Source organism: Hyaena hyaena, unplaced genomic scaffold (genome assembly GCF_003009895.1).
Source record: "Hyaena hyaena isolate Hyena2069 unplaced genomic scaffold, ASM300989v1 scaffold_10, whole genome shotgun sequence".
In the NCBI taxonomy this organism is placed as follows: domain Eukaryota; kingdom Metazoa; phylum Chordata; class Mammalia; order Carnivora; family Hyaenidae; genus Hyaena; species Hyaena hyaena.
Window position 1 is genome coordinate 6699864 of NW_024080642.1, and position 17538 is coordinate 6717401.

Here is a 17538-nt window from a genome sequence, read left to right on the forward strand (position 1 = left end):
CGCTAACACACAGACATGGAGCCGGTTCTGGGTATCGTGGGCAGCGGCTTTATTACATTGGCTTAGGCCGTTCGCATAAACCCTGGGGAGGTAGGTAGTCAGCTCTCCATTTCATGAATGGGAAAATGGAGACTCGGGGAGGAAGCGCTTTTATCTGACCCCGGAGGCTTGGCACAGAGATACAGGGAAGGAAGGAAGGCTGAGCTCTTCATCGTGCCCTGGCTCAGGCCAGGATTGGAAAAGGGGGGAGCCCTGCCCTTACTGGAGGCCACACATCTACCCATGGCCGGATTCCAGAGTCAGGTCTCTGGGGCAGCCGAGGCCTCCCCAGACAAAGATGTTCATCGAGTGCAGAGCAAGGCTGGTCAGGAGCTGAGGACTGTGGGGCTGCCCGCAGGATCCAAGTGGGGTGGCTGTGGGGCCTCCTCTTCTCCCCCTAGCTTCCTGGGGGCCATGCTGCTGGTCTGGGCTTCAGGGGCCTCTGTTTCACCTCGATAGGACAGGCCAAACCTGGGCGCAGAACCAAGAGGCACGCTGAATTGGATGCCAGAGGGGCCAATGACACGGGCTGAGGGCAGGGGGCGGTGAGGAAAGGGATACAACGGGAAGAAAGGGGAGCCTGAGGTACCGAGGGGGCAAAGGGACCAGGGCCAGCGTGGGACGGGCACGCTTAGAGCTCAGCGCAGCGAAACGAATGTCAGTGGAGCAGGAAAGGGGGAAAGAATAAAGGTGGGGGCCCTCCCTCACCCCCTCAACCTTTCCCGTTCCTCTTCTCCCAACATACAAACTCTGTATTCGGGACTCAATGGGTGGAGAGTGGGCTTCCTTATCACTGGAGAGTAGGAGCCATGAGCTGTCTTCATCGTCACTGAGGCAGAGAGAAGAGATGTCAGGGTCATTAATCAAGGCCCTAGGGGACACCAGGAGTCCGGCTATGTTCAGCCCTCTGCACCGCGCCCAGGAGTGGCCAAGGGAGGACAGAGTGACTCTGGGCCCCTGGGGGCTAGAGAGAAGGAGGTGCTGGGGAGATGAAGGACATCTTGAGGCTTTTATTTTATAGCCTGACAGCATGCCCTGACATGGCTGTAACGACAGCCTGAACCTTCTGAGAACAAACAGATCCAGCCAAGACAGGAAACTAAAAAATTAATGCGGAGAAGCAGCGCTACCAGGTTTCTTTATCAGGAGGTACAGTGAGCATGGCAAGCGGAAGCAGGGCAATCTGGAGAGAAGGGCAGCAGGCTAGGGTGTGACCAGGCCGGAGTGGCAGGCCCAGGGGGTGCCCAGTCCGGAGTGATAGGTTCAGCGGGACAGACCAGACAGCAGGCCCAGGGGTGACCGGGCCAGGTTAGCAGGTTTAAGAAGTAACTAGGTGACAGGCTCAGGGAGTAAGAAGGCTCAGGTGGCAGGCTCAAGGGGTGACAAGACTGGGTTAGAGCATGACCAGGCTGGTACATGAGGCTCAGCAGAAAGAGCAAGGGGAGTTGGCTTAGTGGGAATGAAGGCAGGGACTTACCTGCTCTCTGCTTCCTCTGGAATCCCTAACATCTTGGCCTTGATCTTCTTCCGCTGCTTCTTGACAGCCACCTTCATGGCTTCAACCAGAAGCCCGGGCACCCGGTGGTCTGTGAGCAGCTCCCTACAGAGGAGGCAGCAGGCTCCAGTAAGCAGTGGGAATGCCCATGGTAGGTCTCACTCCAAGTACCTATGCATCTTGTTCCCCCATTTTTAAATACTCTGCCTTGCTCACACCCCTCAGACCTTAGCCTCGTTGTCGCCCTTTCCTAGGAATACTTCACTGAGCACTACTGTGACTTTCCTAGGAATACTTCTCTGAGCACTGCTGTGACTTTCTGTACCACCTCCTCCCTCATGTGGAAGAAGTTTCCCGGAGGGCAGGCGCTGTGTGACTGGCATCCTCCCAGTGCCCGGCACAGTGCCTGGCACATGTCACTGTGGCTGTATCCGTGAACCAAAACATGAAGCTGGTGACTTGAGGCCCAGGAACAGGTGTGAGTGGAGTCCCCCACCGCCATCGTCCCAGCCCCCGCCCACCGCCCTCACCTCTGGAAGTAGGCCAGCTCCTCCTTCAGCAGGAACACATTGGCTTTGAGTTCATTCCTCTCCTGAAGGATCTGCTCAAGTTCCTCTCGACTGAAGCTGCACTGTCCTACCTTGGAGGGGCGCCCTGGCTGAAGGACAGGCTTGGTCGGTGGGCGCGCCTCTGCCGGTGTCCCCTGTCCCCAGGCCATCACAGGAGTGCTAGGGCAAGTGACTGCCAGGGAGACCTGGGAGACAAGGGTGCTGCAACAGATGATAGACCAGAGCTCTGGCCGAGAGTGAGAGCAGAGGCCGGCTGGGGGGCGCACACTTGTTGGCCACCTTCCAACTTCCCGGTGGACTTGCTAACGCAGCACAGCAAACCTTTCCCGAGTGCCCACCAAGTTCCAGCCCTGCGAATACTGCTCTGGGCACTCACCAGGTCCTCAGGGCTCCCTGGGGCTCCCGCGTCAGCGGGTGCCCGCTCCGGCTCCTGCCTCTGCTCATACCCGGTCCCCTTGGCCCGGTCCTGCGCCGGCTCTCGAGCCAGTGCCACTGCCCCTTGGCGCTGTAGCTCCCGCTCACTCTCGCGGTCCCTCGCGGCACGCAGCTGGGTTTGCACCGCGGCCAGTTTGTGCCTCAGCTCTGAATTCACCAGCAGGAGGCGCTGCAGCTGCTCCTGAAGCTGGGGGCGGGGCAAAAGAGGAGGTAGGCGGGGTGTCGATGGGGGAGGTGGAGAGCCCCGCTCGTCGCCCCGCCCCTTGCCCCGCCCTCACCGCCTCGGTCTCCTGGCTGCGCTGCAGCAGGTCGCGGTTGTGCGCCCGGAGCTCATCTCGCTGGCGGTCGGTCACCTCCTTGAGCTGCCGCAGAAGAGCGCGCTCCTCTGAGGAGGGGACGAACTTAGCAGCGGCCTGGGGAGGAGGCCCTGGGCCGGCCCGCCCCGCCCCGTGGCGGTGCCCGCACTCACCCTGTGGCCCAGAGCGCAGCTGTCTGCGGAGGTGCTCGTTCTCCTCGCGCAGCCGCCGCAGCTCCAGTTCGGCCTGCTGCGCTGACACCTGCAGCTGGGGAGTCCAGGCTGTGAGCGCTACGCTCCCACCAGCCCTGCGGGTGGCGAGGGGAGGGGGCGGTGACTCACTGAGTCGGGGTCGGGCCCCACCGCAGCCTTTTCCAGGAGCTCCAGCGCCCGAACCACGAGCGGCACTAGCCTGGCCGCCGCCTCCGGCCCGAAGCGGCGCGCCAGCTCCTTCAGCTCCGTGCCCAGGGCCCCCGCTAGATGGTACACGAGCTCCGCAGCCGTCCCTGACCCGGTGGCCACTCGAGGCCCGCAGCCAGGCACCCCGGGTACCGGTCCCCTGGGCTCCATGGCCCCAGAAGGCCAAGGGCTGCGACGCTCTCCCCACCCCCAACCCTAACTGGGGCAGGAAAAAGCCAAACAGTTCCGGCCCAGGAAGCAGTTTAGGGCAGTAGAGGGCGGGGAAGAAGCGACAGAGGAGGAGCGATTAAGGGAAAAGGCGTGGGTAAGGAGGTAGTGCACTGGGTCCCCCGGGGTCCTGTCCTGTTAAGAGTACCCAAGGTCACAGGAAGCAGGACTGCCTGCTTCCAGCCAGGCGTCTCAGAGCTGAGGCTCAGGGCTCTAACTGGTCACTTTTGTCAATCCCTCCCCACAGCGTTCAGTCCAGGCTCCACCCCAGTGTCTGGTGTCATGAGGCTCAACTTGGCTGCCAAGCACTACAGGCAAGAGGTGAGACGCAGGAGGGTTGTCCTTGGCCTCAGAGACAGCCCATCTGTCCAGCCATGTGCCTGTTTCCCCAACCAGAAGTGACACAAAGCTTAAGGGGCTAGGTTGGGCACCACAGTTGGGAAGGGAAAATCCACAAGCTCAGAAAATGGCAGCAATTGTTCCAAAGGATGTCGAATAGGAGCGATTTGGTTTGCAAATCAGAGCACTAGTGAGCAAGAGCAGGGATGGGCGGAAAGAGAATGGGAGACAGAAAATCTTAAGCAGTCTCCAGGCCCAGCACAGAGGGCTTGATCTCATGACTGTGAGAGCATGACCTGAGCCAAAATCAAGTCAGACACTCAACTGACTGAGCCACCCAGGTGCCCGCCCTGGTTTGCAAATATTTTGACGATTATTGACAAATACAGCCAATCAGTAGGGGTGTGAAAGCCCAACCCCACCTCGGTTCATTAAGGGATACTCAGTACCACAGCCCCTGAATAGGAGGCTCACACCCCTTTAAGGCTGAGGCCAGCATGCTGCTGTGAACAAGTCCAGCCTTCCTGCATCCAGAATTTGAGCTCAGGAGGAAAACAAACCCCAAAACTCCTATTTATACAAAATTTATTAATACACTTCGCTCAGGGCTACAAGCCACCAGAAATCAATAACACAAGAAGCACAAATAGAGGAAGAGGGGGCCAAGCTGCTGAATGTCACCAGCTTGTCTTTGCGGGTAAAAGGCTCCAGCCTGTGGAGCGTCTGAAGTGGGGGAGGGGAGGAGAGGATACAACTAGGCATAGAGGTCCTCTCGATCCGCGGAGTAGACCTCGCCCTCTTGCAGGAGAGCAAAGTTGAGGAAGTGGGAAGGTCTGTGCACCTCGTGGTAGAACTCTTTGGGGTTTGCCAGCTGCAACTCGTATTTCATGTTGGGATCATGCCGGACACCTGGGGGTGGGAGGAAAGGTCCAGTGTTAACAAAGTGCACCCGCGTCACCCAGCCTGGGCCTCCGGGCCATCTTCAAACCGGAGTCAAGCCCCAAGTGCCAACAGTGATGGCCTAACCGTAGTCCCTCTTCCTCAGGCTGAACTTACCCATAAAGTTGTAGTTCCATGAGGACTGGGCAGGGACCATAAAAAACCCAAGGAAGCGGTCTGACAGCAGCATCTGGACCCTTTCATAATGCGAGGGTAGATAGCCCTTGGGATTGTTGCCCTTGTCCGTGTTCTGGCGACCCCATTCATAGCCACTGGGGGTCAGCTTATAGGCTGTCAGCGTGCAGGAGCCTGGTGTGAAGCTGACAGAGGGATGAAGACAGTCAGAGCTCGGGCCGCCCTTCTAGGCCCTGTGTGGCAAGGTCTGCCACACCGCATTTCCTCCCCAAGGGGCCCAAGACTACCTGCAGGTGATGATAATGGTCTTCTCGCCATCCCAAGATGGGTTGTCAGCCATGATCTTAGCGTGGGTGGTGACATCCTGGGGTGACAGCTGGGGGGACTCATTGGGCTGAGTGTGGATCCATCCTAAGGGTTCCATTTCCTATAGGTGAAGAGAGGTGAGAAGCTATCTGGAGTCCCATCTACAGACAGGACTCACCCCCCATGAGAACAACACGCTGCCTTCCTCCCACCAGGCTGACACAAGAAAGCTCCCATCACCCCCACCCCCACTGACCTTGAGATACTCATGCTGGGGCAGCTGGCCAGGCAGATGCACGGTTTGGTGAGTGCCCCACTGCGGCACCATCACGATGCAGCGGATCTCCTTCACCTGCGGGTTATCTGGCGGGCTCACCCCGTACAGGTACCCTGCAATCTGGGAACAAAAGGGTGAAGAACCAGAACGATTCTTAGCACCACTCCAGACTCTGGGCTGTCAGCCCTGTGTTTCGTTCCCTTCCCCAAGAACAAAGGACAGTTTCTCAAAATGTGATCAGAATCTCTTGCATTAGAGTCACCTGGGGTGCTTGTTCAAAACGTTAAACATGACCCTTAACCTTGGACTTCTCACATCAGAATCTCGAGTGGGGTGGGGCGCCTGGGTGGCTCAGTCGGTTAAGTGCCGACTTCAGCTCAGGTCATGATCTTACGGTTTGTGGGTTCGAGCCCCGCATCGAGTTCTGTGCCGATAGCTCAGAGCCTGGAGCCTGTTTCCGATTCTTTGTCTCCTGCTCTCTCTGACCCTCCCCTGCTTACACTGTCTCTCTCTCAGAAATAAAACATTAAAACATTAAAAAAAAAAAGAATCTCGAGTGGGGTCCAGGAACCTGCATTGCTCACATGGTCCCCGGCTGATTAAGGAGTATCCATAAATAAATGAGCACACCAACACACAGTTCATGAAGCTTCACAAGAAGAACACATCTTTAAATCCACCACTAGGTGGAATTTTAAATTTTACACGGCCATCGACAAAGAGGACCTGTGTCCTATAAACCCACCGATACAAGATACTAACAGTCTTCTCAAATTTACCAACCTGAGGCCACAAATTGGGTGTTGTATACAATGAATTACCTGATTACTAGTAAGGCCAAACACCTCTTCAAAGTATTTATTTTTGAGAGAGAAAGAGAATGTGATCAGGAGCAGGAAAGAGGCAGAAGAGAAAGGGAGAGAAAGAATCCCAAGCAGGCTCTGCACTGTCAGTGCAAAGCCTGACGCTGGGCTCAAACTCATACATAAGCCGTGAGATTATGACCTGAGCTGAAATAAAGACTGAGCCACCCACGCGGCCCCCCCAAGCATCTTTTCATATTACATTTGCCATTTATAGTTGTTTCTGAATTACCTTCATATTCTTTGCCTATTCTTCTAGTTATTTTATTAATTTTAATTGTAGATAGACTGTGCATGCATGGGAGAGGAGCGGAGTGAGAGAGAGAATCTGCACTGAGTGTGGAGCCACAGGCAGAACTCAATTTCACAACCCTGCGATCTCAACCTGAGCTGTAATCAAGAGCTGGATGCTCAACTGAGCCACCCAGGTGCCCCATGGTTTTATATCTTAAGAAGGCTATCTCGGGGCTCCTGGGTGGCTCAGTTGGTTAAGCATCCGACTTTTGGTTTCAGCTCAGGTCATGATCTTATGATTTCATGAGTTCAAGCTTCAAGTTGGGCTCTGGAATGTCAGCTTGAGATCCTTTCTCTCTCTCCCCCTCCCCCACTCACGCTGTCTCTCAAAATAAATAAACTAAAAAAAATCTCAACACTAAGATATTAGACATTTTCTTCTAATACTCTACAACCTAGTATTTTACATTGAGACTTTATTCCACCTGCGTTTTTTTAAAAATTTATTTTTAATGTTTTTATTTCTGAGAGAGAGAGAGAGAGAGAGAGAGAGCACGCGCGCGCGTGTGTGAGCAGGGGAAGGTCAGAGAAAAAGGGAGATACAGAACCCGAAACAGGCTCCAGGCTCTGAGCTGGCTGTAGGCACAAAGTCAGACGCAGGGCTCGAACCCACGAACTGTGAGATCATGACCTGAGCTGAAGTCAGACACTTAACCCACTGAGCCACCCAGGCGCCCCTTCGCCTGCATTTTTTAAGTTGTGAGGCAGGGTTCTGACTGTTTCAGTACCCTAAGGCATCCTTAATCCTACAGATCTGATACACATTTACTAAATACATAAAGATCCCTTTCTGACTGTATACTATCGTCTTCCAAAAATGTCTGGAACTCTTAACTGCCACAGCTTTATAACGTTAAAGCATTATGTATTTGATGGGAGGCAAAACCCTCCTTGCTGTTTTGGCCATTCTTACATACCCTGAATTCAGATGAATTTTAGGCACATAAAATGCCAGGCACACTATGGCTTAGCTGTGCACACTCACTCACTTGGGCCCGCAGGTCAGATATGCAGATGAACTTCTTAAGTACATTCTTGGGAAGGATATAGGTATAACCAGTCTCCTTGATGTCATCAGATGAAACATAGATATGATTGGTCCTTAGGTGAAGGTTGGCAGCAGAGATGGCCCTAAAAACAGTGGGGAATGTCAGCATTTCTCCAGCCTAGCACCTCAGGCAACGTCAGTAGGCTTTGCCATCCCTACCCCATGGCCCCTTACAGTACCTAACCCGCCATTCAGTCTTCGATGAGAAAGTCTGGGTCTCATAGTTGCTGGTGGTTGAAGTAATGATCTCATCACCATGCTTGTTGACAGTACGAGTCTGTGTTGCCGTCAGCTGTGACTGTTCCTTGGTCTGCTTCTCAATCTCTGCTATCTGCTGCCGCTGCTGTGATGGTGCCGAGATCTCCATACCCAGGATGATGTCTCGGATTTCTGATTGTGTCAGTGATGCCACATTCACACTGCGGGGACAGCATGGGTCACACCACAAGATCTCTTCCCCTTCATCAATCATGCCTCAATGGCAAGAGTATAACTTGGTAGGACAGGGGACTCCATACCCCTACCCCAGACAATCCTCAAGTGGCAATTATAAAGGGAGCGTGAAGTGGGGGTGTCCCAATACCAAGAAGATTTATCACAGCCCAGGACGGCGCTGTGCACCTATACCCTTTCAGCAGCGCTCACACTGCTCAGTACTAAGATCTCCCTCTTCTCCTTGACAAGAAGTGCCCTGGTTTATAGGACAAGTCTCAAACACAGAAACCCTTAGAACATGTTCTCAGTCATCGCTGGTAGTGTCAGTCAATCACCTTAGTCATCCTAGGGGGTATGTGGAAACCTATGGACATTTTCTTGGGTTGCCCAAATGACAGGGAGAGGGGCGTGCGTGTTATTAACAGCAGTACCTGGGGATCTGGGATGCTAAAACTTCCTGTAACATATGGATGGTAAAGAAATGCCCTGCTCAAAATGGCAACATGAAACAATGCCCAAGAAGCAGACCGAAACCCTGAAACATTGACATTTTCTATATTTCCTGAAGACACTGCGTATCTCTTTTCTGTAGGTATCTCCGGGACAAGTCCTTGAGAAATTCCTGAGCCTAAATGTTTCAAAAGACCCAGAAACCACATACTGAACCATTTATTTCACCCTTTTAGGATGTCCCACGCATCTCCCAACTGCCAGTGCTCACTTGTTTTTTTTGCCGTAGTCGGCCAAGATCAGATCTTTGAGTTGCACTTCCACCTTGATCCATTCCTCATCAGTCAGAGTGGGCCAAATATGGTGTGGCTCTGTAATAGTCGTCTTGTCTGGCTTCAGGATCACCTTTGCCCGGTCGTTGTTCACATGCAGGGCACGCAGAATCAGGATGAGGCGGGAGAAAGCCTGAGAAAAGATATGGCAATAAAGGGGTAGGTGGGGTCAGCCACTTCATGTCCCCCCAACTTCCCGCATTTCTACCCTTTCAGGGAACCTAGAAATTGATTTCAAACTCTTAAGGTACAGCTTCTGTTGCTCTCCCAGTCAACTTTATATGCAGAACACAGAACTGCAGAACATCTCATCTGCAGGTTGAAGGTGTGCAACGGCCCCATAGGGGACCTGGGGAAAACCTAAGGCAGGAACAGGATTGTCTTACAGCCCCAAACCCACTCCTCTTAGAGTAACCTTCTCTGTTAGGTAGTTTCATACCGTGTAAGATGAGATAGTCTTGAGCCAGTCATCATAGAGATTAAAAAGAACCATCTGGGGTTCAGTGGCTTTAAGGATAAGGTCCCCAAACTTTTCCACCTTGAGACAAGCCTGGAAAGGGAGCTGGAGCTCCGATCCTTTGATCACAATATTGGGGAAGTCCAGCAAGTGCACCTGAGACAAGATCAAGTCCAAGATTAGAAACAGCCTATACATCTCGGCCCTCCTTTCTTCGACCTCACCCACCTCTCACCTCCAGTGGGTCCAGCATGCCCTTCCTGGTGACAATGATCTGCTTGGGCTGTTCCTCCACAGGCAGAGATCGGATCAGGGCAGCCACCTCCTCAGCCGTCTTCCACTTAGCCAGCTAAACAGGGAGAGAGGAAGAAATGGAAACTGAGTCCCTACCACTGCAGGTCAACTAGAACAAAAAAAATAAGCAACCTCTGTTTCTGCTGCGCACTGCTATTGAAAGTCAGGTACTTTGGAGGTCCAAAAAAAAGTGTCAAATGGCCTTGCCCAAAAGACCTAGCTGGTCAGACAAAACTCACGCAAGTTACACCACAAGCTGGTATTTGATTATGTAATAATCAAATTAGGGCTTAAATTGATAAAAAGCTATACACAGAAACAGGTCTTAGGGAATGAGGAAGACTGATTAACATAGTAAAGAGGAGAGGGCATTCTAGAAAGATATATGAGCAAAGCCACAGAAGTGGAAATGAAGGTCAGAGTTTGGGGATAGCAGGATCCTGGCTGTTGCAAAAGGAAACAGGGTTTAAAGGAAGAGAAACCACAGCTGGACAGGTGGTAGCACAGCCAGATTACCAAGTGTCTAGAGAGCCAGAGAAGAGGTAATTCAGCAAGAAAAAAGGGTTAGATAGAAAAAGGTAGAGACTTGGTAAAAATGATGCTTGAAGAATTCTTGTTCCCTTTACAAAGATGATTTTTGGTAGTCTTGTTCAAGGTAGGTTAGAGACGGGAGATTCAGGAAACAGAAGAGACCAACCGGTAGGTAACGATGGACCTCACACAGTGCTGGGCGCCCTGCAGAACACCCCCCAAGTAATTCAGGGCAAAGGTTCAAATGAGACACACTTAACCTCAGAGAGAGAAACAGGACGAGGCCTCCTGCCCCCCCCCGACACACCTCCCCCGAAAAAAAGGGGTAGCCTCTCGACCCTTTAACCAGCTCACCTGCCCCAGACGCTTCTGTCCAGCCCACACAGATGTGTGGATAATCTTGAGGAACAGCTGCCCTGTGCGTGGATTGAAGATGAAGATGGCCCCATTGATAGGTTTGGTTGTCAAATTCCCTTCAAAGGTCTAATGAATGATACCATCAGTTAGTGCGGCCTAGACACAACCACCCTGCGTTTCCCTTATGTACACATTTGCCCACATCCCTAAGCTGCTTCTAATCCTCACCTTGTGAATAGTCACTCTGTAGACATTAGTGTCATCCACAAACCAGATAATCTGGTTGGAGAAGAGCTCACCATAGTTCTGAGACGACAGATAGGGCTCAGTGGGTTCAGATGAATAGAGCTGCAGCCCCTTGCGGATCCGTTCACGTAACACATACAAGGCAGGGTTTGCCTTCATGATCTTGGCCATGGCCTGCTGTATGAGAGGCTTGCTGCCTGGGAACCAGTTTCCATAGGCACTATGAGAACAGAAGAGGCAAGGAGAGTGAAGACCAGGCTGATGAGTGTCTGCCCATATACACAGAGGCAAGGAAGAAAAAGTCAACCAGAAGAGGAAAGGGCCACACAAACAAACTAAAAAACATGTATACATTAAAGTATGGGGCTGACTGGGTGCCTGGTTGGTGCAGTCAGTAGAGCATGTGACTCTTGATCTCAGAGTTGTGAGTTTGAGCTCCAGATTAACCAGAGTTTACATAAATTAAAAATATTAAAATTGAAGTATGGGGTTGACATACATACGTGCTTCTGAACACCAATTTACCTATGCAGGTTATAGGCCAGGTCAATGGCAATGAGCACACCAGTGGGCGAAGGGTAGATACTCATGTTGTCTGTGGTATAGTCCAGGAACTTGGCCCGTGCATAGCGTTCAATGTCATGGGAATCATAGTCCCCCCAGCGCAACTGGATATCAATCCAATACTTCTGAGTGGTGGTACTGTCCATCACATCCCTGAGGGTAGAGAGAGATTCTGGTTAGGAATTCAGGCTTTAGGAAGCCACCAACACAACCAAGGTCCCAGAATCACATTAACCCTCAATCACTACATGTAAATCTCCAAAAGGAAAGGACAGTTCCCAAAGTAGCACATGTAGAACAGTAAAACCAACCTTCTTGGGTTATAAAGCACTTACTTGGAGTCCGCCAGCAATGAAGGCCGGGAGACATTCCACTTATAGGAAGCAAATAGCAGGATATCTGCACAGGAAGAATTCATCTTATAGGACTTTCGTGGGTGAATGGTCTCCTTCTGTACTGTTTCAATTTCTAGAGCATCCAGTTCCTGATCAAACACCTAAAGGCAAAGGTGGAAAGGTTATGACTGTTCATGGGAGCCCACTTAGAATGAGGCTTATAGGAGTTCAGATAATGTGGCACCTGGCACCACAATGCAAGTCTCCTCCTCAGTGCTTCTAGGGTGGACTTCCCATGCCAAGAGTAAGCTGACCTTTTTTTAAAGTAGGCTTCACACCCAGCACAGAGCCCAAGGTGGGGCTTGAACCATTAACTCATGACCTGAGGTGTGACCTAGAATCAGATGTTTTTTTTGTTGTTGTTTTATTTTATTTTATTTTTTTTTAGGTTTTATTTATTTCTGAGAGAGAGAGAGAGCGCGCGCGCACGAGCTAGCATGAACAGGGGAGGGTCAGAGAGAGGGAGATACAGAGTCCCAAACAGGCTCCAGGCTCTGAGCTGTCAGCACAGAGCCCGATGTGGGGCTCAAATCCACAAACCATGAGATCATGACCTGAGCTGAAGTCGGATGCTTAACCGACTGAGCCACCCAGGCGCCCCAAGAGTCAGATGTTTAACTGCCTGAGCCCAAGCGGACCTGACTTCTGGTGGCGCCCCGTGCCCTTGTTCCTGACCCACCTGACACAAGTCCATCACGATGCTCTCGTGAATCTTCTGCCACAAGTGGGCTCGGAAGATCTGGATGAGAGAGATCTTCAGCGTGGGGATCTTGCCATGCATGAAGATACCGGTTAGGTCCAGCTGCACCTGAAAGCCTACATATACCTGATGGGACAAAGAAAGTGTAAGTGACACCAGACAGCAAGACACTTGTTCTCAGGACATAATGAAGGAGGCAGAAACACGTGTTTTTAGCTTCCCATCTTCCAGGTCTAGCAATCGCACTCACATTGGCTCGGTTGATGGTTGGAGACCACCAGAGGGTGAATCTACGATTGGGAATCTGGTTCAACCCTGATCGCTGAGCATTGGTTAGCTTCTTCCACTTCATAGACTCCTCAAAACCACTGGCCTTCTCCCTGGGGAAAAGAGACCAGGCAAAGTGATACCCTGACATCTCCCAGAGCGCTGCTCTCTGGTGGACACCACAGAACACAAGGCACAAAAGGATGAGCTCAGAGTTAGGACAGGTCACCGTAAGGGGAGAAGAGAATCCTCACCAAAAAAGCCCCTCCCAGGTAGGGAAGTACGTGCCCTTGAAGAGTGTGTGTTCCAGAATGCCTTCCACACCACCCAGGGCCTGGATCATGTCTGTACGGTAGTTGTTCAGGTTCCAGAGTTTCCCGTCATGACGCTGATGTGTCCACCAGAAAGGGTTCTGCTTCAAAACCTAGATGGCAAGGCAAGCACCATCAAGCTTCCAGGTGTCTACTGCCCCAGGTTCCTGGCACAGTGGTGGGCTCTTCTAGTGCAGGGAAACTCTATTATCCCCTCCATGTACCTGGTACTGCTTAAAGTCAGTTCGAACACGCCAGCCTTTATCATAAGCCAATGTGTGCCGGTCCTTCTGGAAAAGGGTGTTGATTCGAGGAATGCCACGATCCCATGAATCCTCTAGATCTTCTAAGGTCAATCGTCTGTCAAAGAAAAAATACTGAATTCAAACATGTGCTCACACAAAGAGCTTATTCAGCATTCCTCCCTGGCCAAGGACAAACAGGTCAGATGTAGAACCTACTTCCCTGGTCTTCATAAAAGTATAGCATGCTCTGCTCCTGACCTCCATGCAAGGCTGCATACCCCCAGCAGGACGGCCATGCCTTCCTGGATGTGTACCTGTTCTGAGCAATAGCCTCTTGTCTCTTCAGTGCATACTCAGCCCAGACCCGCTGAGAATCAATGAACTCGCTCTCCCAAGGTTGTATGTAGCGGTACAGGTTGGGAATCAGCTGGTCTTCCTCATGGCTCATTCCTGAACGAAAGTGTGTGATACCTACATCTGTCTGCTTGGACCACCTGTTTGAGGGCACAACCAAGGTTAGAGAAAAAACAAAGCCTAAAAGTAAAGAAACGTCCCCTTCCCTCAGGATCTAGCAAGATTTTCAAGCAAGTCCTACCGGAGGTCAGACTGGGGGATGAGCACATGGCCCATGGAGAGCATGCCGAGTCCACCCAACTCCTTAGGGGTGTAGAACACAACAGGCGGGAAACGACTCGGCATCTTGGAGTTGAGGCCAATCTTGATACGTGTCTGGATCTTGTTCTCACACTTCACCAACAAGTCCAAGAGCTCCTGGGTGTTCACAACAGCCTCCCGAAAGTACGTCATAAGGCCAATAAGAGCAGTGTTCCACTTATTCACAATCTTGAAAATAGTGGGGGAAAAGGAAATTACAGGTGAGCCATGGGGACTACTTGACCCAGTTCAAGTATTCTTCCTAGTTCTCAAGGAAGATCTGGACTCAGTGTCATTAAGGAAGTATACGTAAGTCAAAACCACTATGAGACGCTATGTAACACCCACAGGAATGGCTACAAAACAGTGAAAAGTGTTAGCAAGAATGTGAAGAAAATGAAACACTCCTGGGGGTACCTGAGTTGTTCAGTCGGTTGAGTGTCCAACTTCAGCTCAGGTCATGTTCTCACAGTTCATGGGTTCGAGCCCCCTGTGTAGGGCTCTGTGCTGACAGCTCAGAGCCTGGAACCTGATTCAGATTCTGTGTCTCCTCCTCTCTCTGCCCTTCCCCCACTCATGCTCTGCCTCTCTCATTTTTAAAAAAAAAGAAAAGAAAAGAAAAGAAAACAGAACACTCTACTATTGCTGGTAGGAATGTGTAATGATGCAATCACCTTGAAAAACAACCTGGTAGTTTAAAAAGTTAAACAGAATTACCACATGATCCAGCAATTCTACTCTTAAGTATAAAACCAAGAGAAACGAAAACATACATCTGCACAAAAATCTGTACACAAATGCTCACAGCACCATTATTCATAATAGCCAAAAAGTGGAGGGGCACGTGAGTGGCTCAGTTGGTTAAGTGTCCGACTTCGGCTCAGGTCATGATTCACGGTTCGTGGGTTCAAGCCCCACATCGGGCTCTGTGCTGACAGCCAGCTCAGAGCCTAGAGCCTATTTCAGATTCTGTATTTCCCTCTCTCTGACCTTCTCCTGCTCACACTCTCTTTCTCAGAAATACATAAAACATTAAAAAAAAAAGTGGAAAAAACGCAAATGTCTACCAACTGACAAAGAAAAACAAAATTGGGTACATCCATATAATAGAATATTATTCACCAGTGAAAAGGATTCTTCAAGTACTGATATGTGCTACCAAGTAGATGAATCTTGAAAACATGTTAGATGAAAGAAATCAGACCAAAAAAGGTCATGTATTGTACAATTCAGTTTATATGAAATATCCAAAGCAGACAAATCCATATAGACTGAAAGTAGATTCACAGTTGCCAGGAGCTGAATGGGAGGGAACGATGGAAAATGAATGACTGCTAACAGATACAGGGTTTCTTTCTGGGGTGATGAAAACATTCTAGAATTAGACAGTGGGGATGGTTGCACAATATATACTGAAAACCATGGAACTGCACATCTTTTTTCTTTAATTTTTTCTTTTTATTAATTTTTTTTTAACATTTATTTTTGAGAGTGAGCAAGAGAAGGCCAGAATGAGGAAGACAGAGGACCCAAAGCAGGCTTCATGCTGTGAGCACACAGAGCCTAATGTGGGGCTCTAACTCATGAACTGTGAGATCATGACCTGAGATGAAGTCAAGAGTCGGATGCTTAACCAACTGAGCCACCAGGTGCCCCAGAATTGTACATTTTTTTAAAAGTGTGATTTCATCTCAATAAAAAAATATCAACTAAGGCAACATAAACACTTAGAAGCAAATACAGTAAGTAATCCTGGGGTAGGTGGGGGAGAAAAAGGGATGAGAAAAATTACTAAAAATTATAGAGGAAATAAAAACTAATAGGGCCACAGAAATAGTCTTCCAACTATAAACAGCTAGAAAACTAAACAAAATATATAAAAAAGTATCTTCAGACAATTCACAAACCAGCAACACAGACCATGACCCTTGACCAAAAGGAAAATGATGTAAACTTACAACTGCCCCCAACTTACTGCTTACTGAGTTTCCAAGCTGTAGCATACACACAGAGGGGTAACAGAAAGAGGGCCCAATAGTCTGGGTGAATTGAAGAGATTGGGATTAGAGTTCAAGAGGCCAAGACAGCTACAAGAAGCAAGGTCTCCAAAACAGATTTCTGGAGATCCGTGAAGGGATTCCCCATGATTTTGAATGAGTACCAATCTGTAACTGGAGTAAAACTCCAAGAAGAACCCCAGAGATCAGAAAGCTGAGCAAGTCCCACAAGTCATCTAAGGTTGGCAGCAGTTTGTGTTCCCACCAGCCACAGCAGAGAGAACCTATAATACATGGGAATTGGGTAGAGTCCCCAGAAGGTTATCAACCTAGCAGCAGAGGTTCATTAGCCCCAAAACAAAGGATGCCATAGAGATGCCATAACCACGCTTAAAAGCAAGCCTTAAAAAGATCAAACTAATCCACAAGTTACTGAACTGCACACCAGAACACAACTCAGTACTCTTTAACAAAACATAACAAAACCTATCAACAAGTAAAATTCAAAATTTCTAGCATGTAATAAAAAATGATCATTAATGCAAAAAATGAATGAATTATCCATAATCAGAAGAAAAATCAAACAGAAATAGACCTAGTAGTAACACAGGTGATGAAGTCAGTAACCAAGGGCCTTAAAACAGCTATTTAAAAAATCTTTTAATTACACGTGAGTATACAAAGTATGAACATAATGATGGCAAATATTAAACATCTGGATGGAACTTTCCAGAGATAAAAATTACAATATCTGAAACAAAAAAATTCACTGGTAGAATGACACTGTAAATTTACAAAAGAAAACAATGATTTATATTACTAGAAATCAAGGCAAAATAAACACTTTTCCAGACAGACAAAAGCAGAATGCATTCACTACCAGTAGAACACTACTACAAGAAACGCTTAAGGAAATTCTCGAAAGCAGCATGAAAACAACCCAGATGGAAATGTGGACTTTTATCAAATAACCGAGAAAAACAGAAAAAGTATGAGTAAAGCAAAAGATATTTTTACTCACTATGTAGTTTCTATAAAATAATAACTACTGTTTAGAACAAAATTCGTAACAAAGTGATGTATTTTTAATACAGGTAAAGTTAAAACATATGACAAAAATACTACAAAGAACGAAAGGGAAAATGGAAATATAACGCTGGGGGGCGGTTCTTGTACTATATGTAAAGCGATCTTAGTAGAAGACCAATGGTCACAGTGGACCGTGTAAGTCAGTGATGTACAGAGCAACCAGTAAAAAGAAAAAGAAGCAACCACAGGGGCGCCTGGCTCGCTCAGTCAGTAGAGCATGCAAGCCTTGGTTTCGGGATTCTCAGTTTGGGATCCATGTTGGGTGTAGAGTCCTTCAAAATAAATCTTTAAAAAAAGAGCCCTGCTTGGTAACTCTTTGTAGTTACCAAGCAAAGAGGGAAATAAAACAAACAAGCCCACTCAGGGCACCTGGCTGGCTAACCTGGTAGAGCATGAAGGATGCCACTCTTGAGCTTGGGGTTAGGAGTTCAAGCCCCACATTGAAGATTACTTAAAAATATAAAATCTTAAAAAACAAAACAAAACAAAAAAACAAAACAAAGAAAGCAGGAAAAGAAAAAAGCAGAGTAAGAACTAAAGATACATGATGGAA

General features: G+C 49.2%; 2 protein-coding genes and 1 long non-coding RNA gene across 4 annotated transcripts in view; 1 reads left to right on the forward strand and 2 right to left on the reverse strand.

Moving 5' to 3' along the window:
- Positions 1-25: 25 nt before the first annotated feature.
- LOC120245890 (Rab interacting lysosomal protein) lies at positions 26-3652 on the reverse strand. 2 transcript variants are annotated; one of them, XM_039253115.1, is made up of 9 exons: positions 3176-3652; positions 3008-3101; positions 2817-2923; positions 2480-2725; positions 2065-2288; positions 1517-1639; positions 785-868; positions 424-510; positions 26-392 (listed from the first exon to the last, which is right to left on the reverse strand). In XM_039253115.1, the coding sequence occupies exons 1-9, from the start codon at positions 3401-3403 to the stop codon at positions 224-226; spliced, it is 1362 nt and encodes a 453-aa protein (XP_039109046.1). In that variant the 5' UTR covers positions 3404-3652; the 3' UTR covers positions 26-223. The 2 variants fall into 2 exon arrangements, with proteins under 2 accessions (XP_039109046.1, XP_039109039.1); XM_039253108.1 differs by having other exon boundaries at positions 26-510; positions 2065-2192.
- On the forward strand, positions 3316-5423 carry LOC120245898. Its single transcript, XR_005531927.1, has 3 exons — positions 3316-3381; positions 3708-3781; positions 5307-5423. It is a non-coding gene; the product is annotated as an uncharacterized LOC120245898 (long non-coding RNA).
- PRPF8 (pre-mRNA processing factor 8) overlaps positions 4368-17538 on the reverse strand; it is a 34104-nt gene continuing 20933 nt past the window's right edge. Inside the window, exons 25-43 of the mRNA XM_039253068.1 lie at positions 13841-14088; positions 13560-13739; positions 13225-13360; positions 12944-13113; positions 12673-12802; positions 12402-12548; positions 11663-11823; positions 11289-11480; positions 10746-10983; positions 10515-10643; positions 9571-9684; positions 9318-9491; positions 8818-9011; positions 7841-8080; positions 7603-7744; positions 5436-5576; positions 5161-5300; positions 4856-5058; positions 4368-4708 (exon numbers count right to left, since the gene is read on the reverse strand). Of these exons, the coding sequence (XP_039108999.1) occupies positions 4554-4708; positions 4856-5058; positions 5161-5300; positions 5436-5576; positions 7603-7744; positions 7841-8080; positions 8818-9011; positions 9318-9491; positions 9571-9684; positions 10515-10643; positions 10746-10983; positions 11289-11480; positions 11663-11823; positions 12402-12548; positions 12673-12802; positions 12944-13113; positions 13225-13360; positions 13560-13739; positions 13841-14088 (3234 nt within the window). The 3' untranslated portion in view covers positions 4368-4553. The remainder of the gene's footprint in view (positions 4709-4855; positions 5059-5160; positions 5301-5435; positions 5577-7602; positions 7745-7840; positions 8081-8817; positions 9012-9317; positions 9492-9570; positions 9685-10514; positions 10644-10745; positions 10984-11288; positions 11481-11662; positions 11824-12401; positions 12549-12672; positions 12803-12943; positions 13114-13224; positions 13361-13559; positions 13740-13840; positions 14089-17538) is intronic.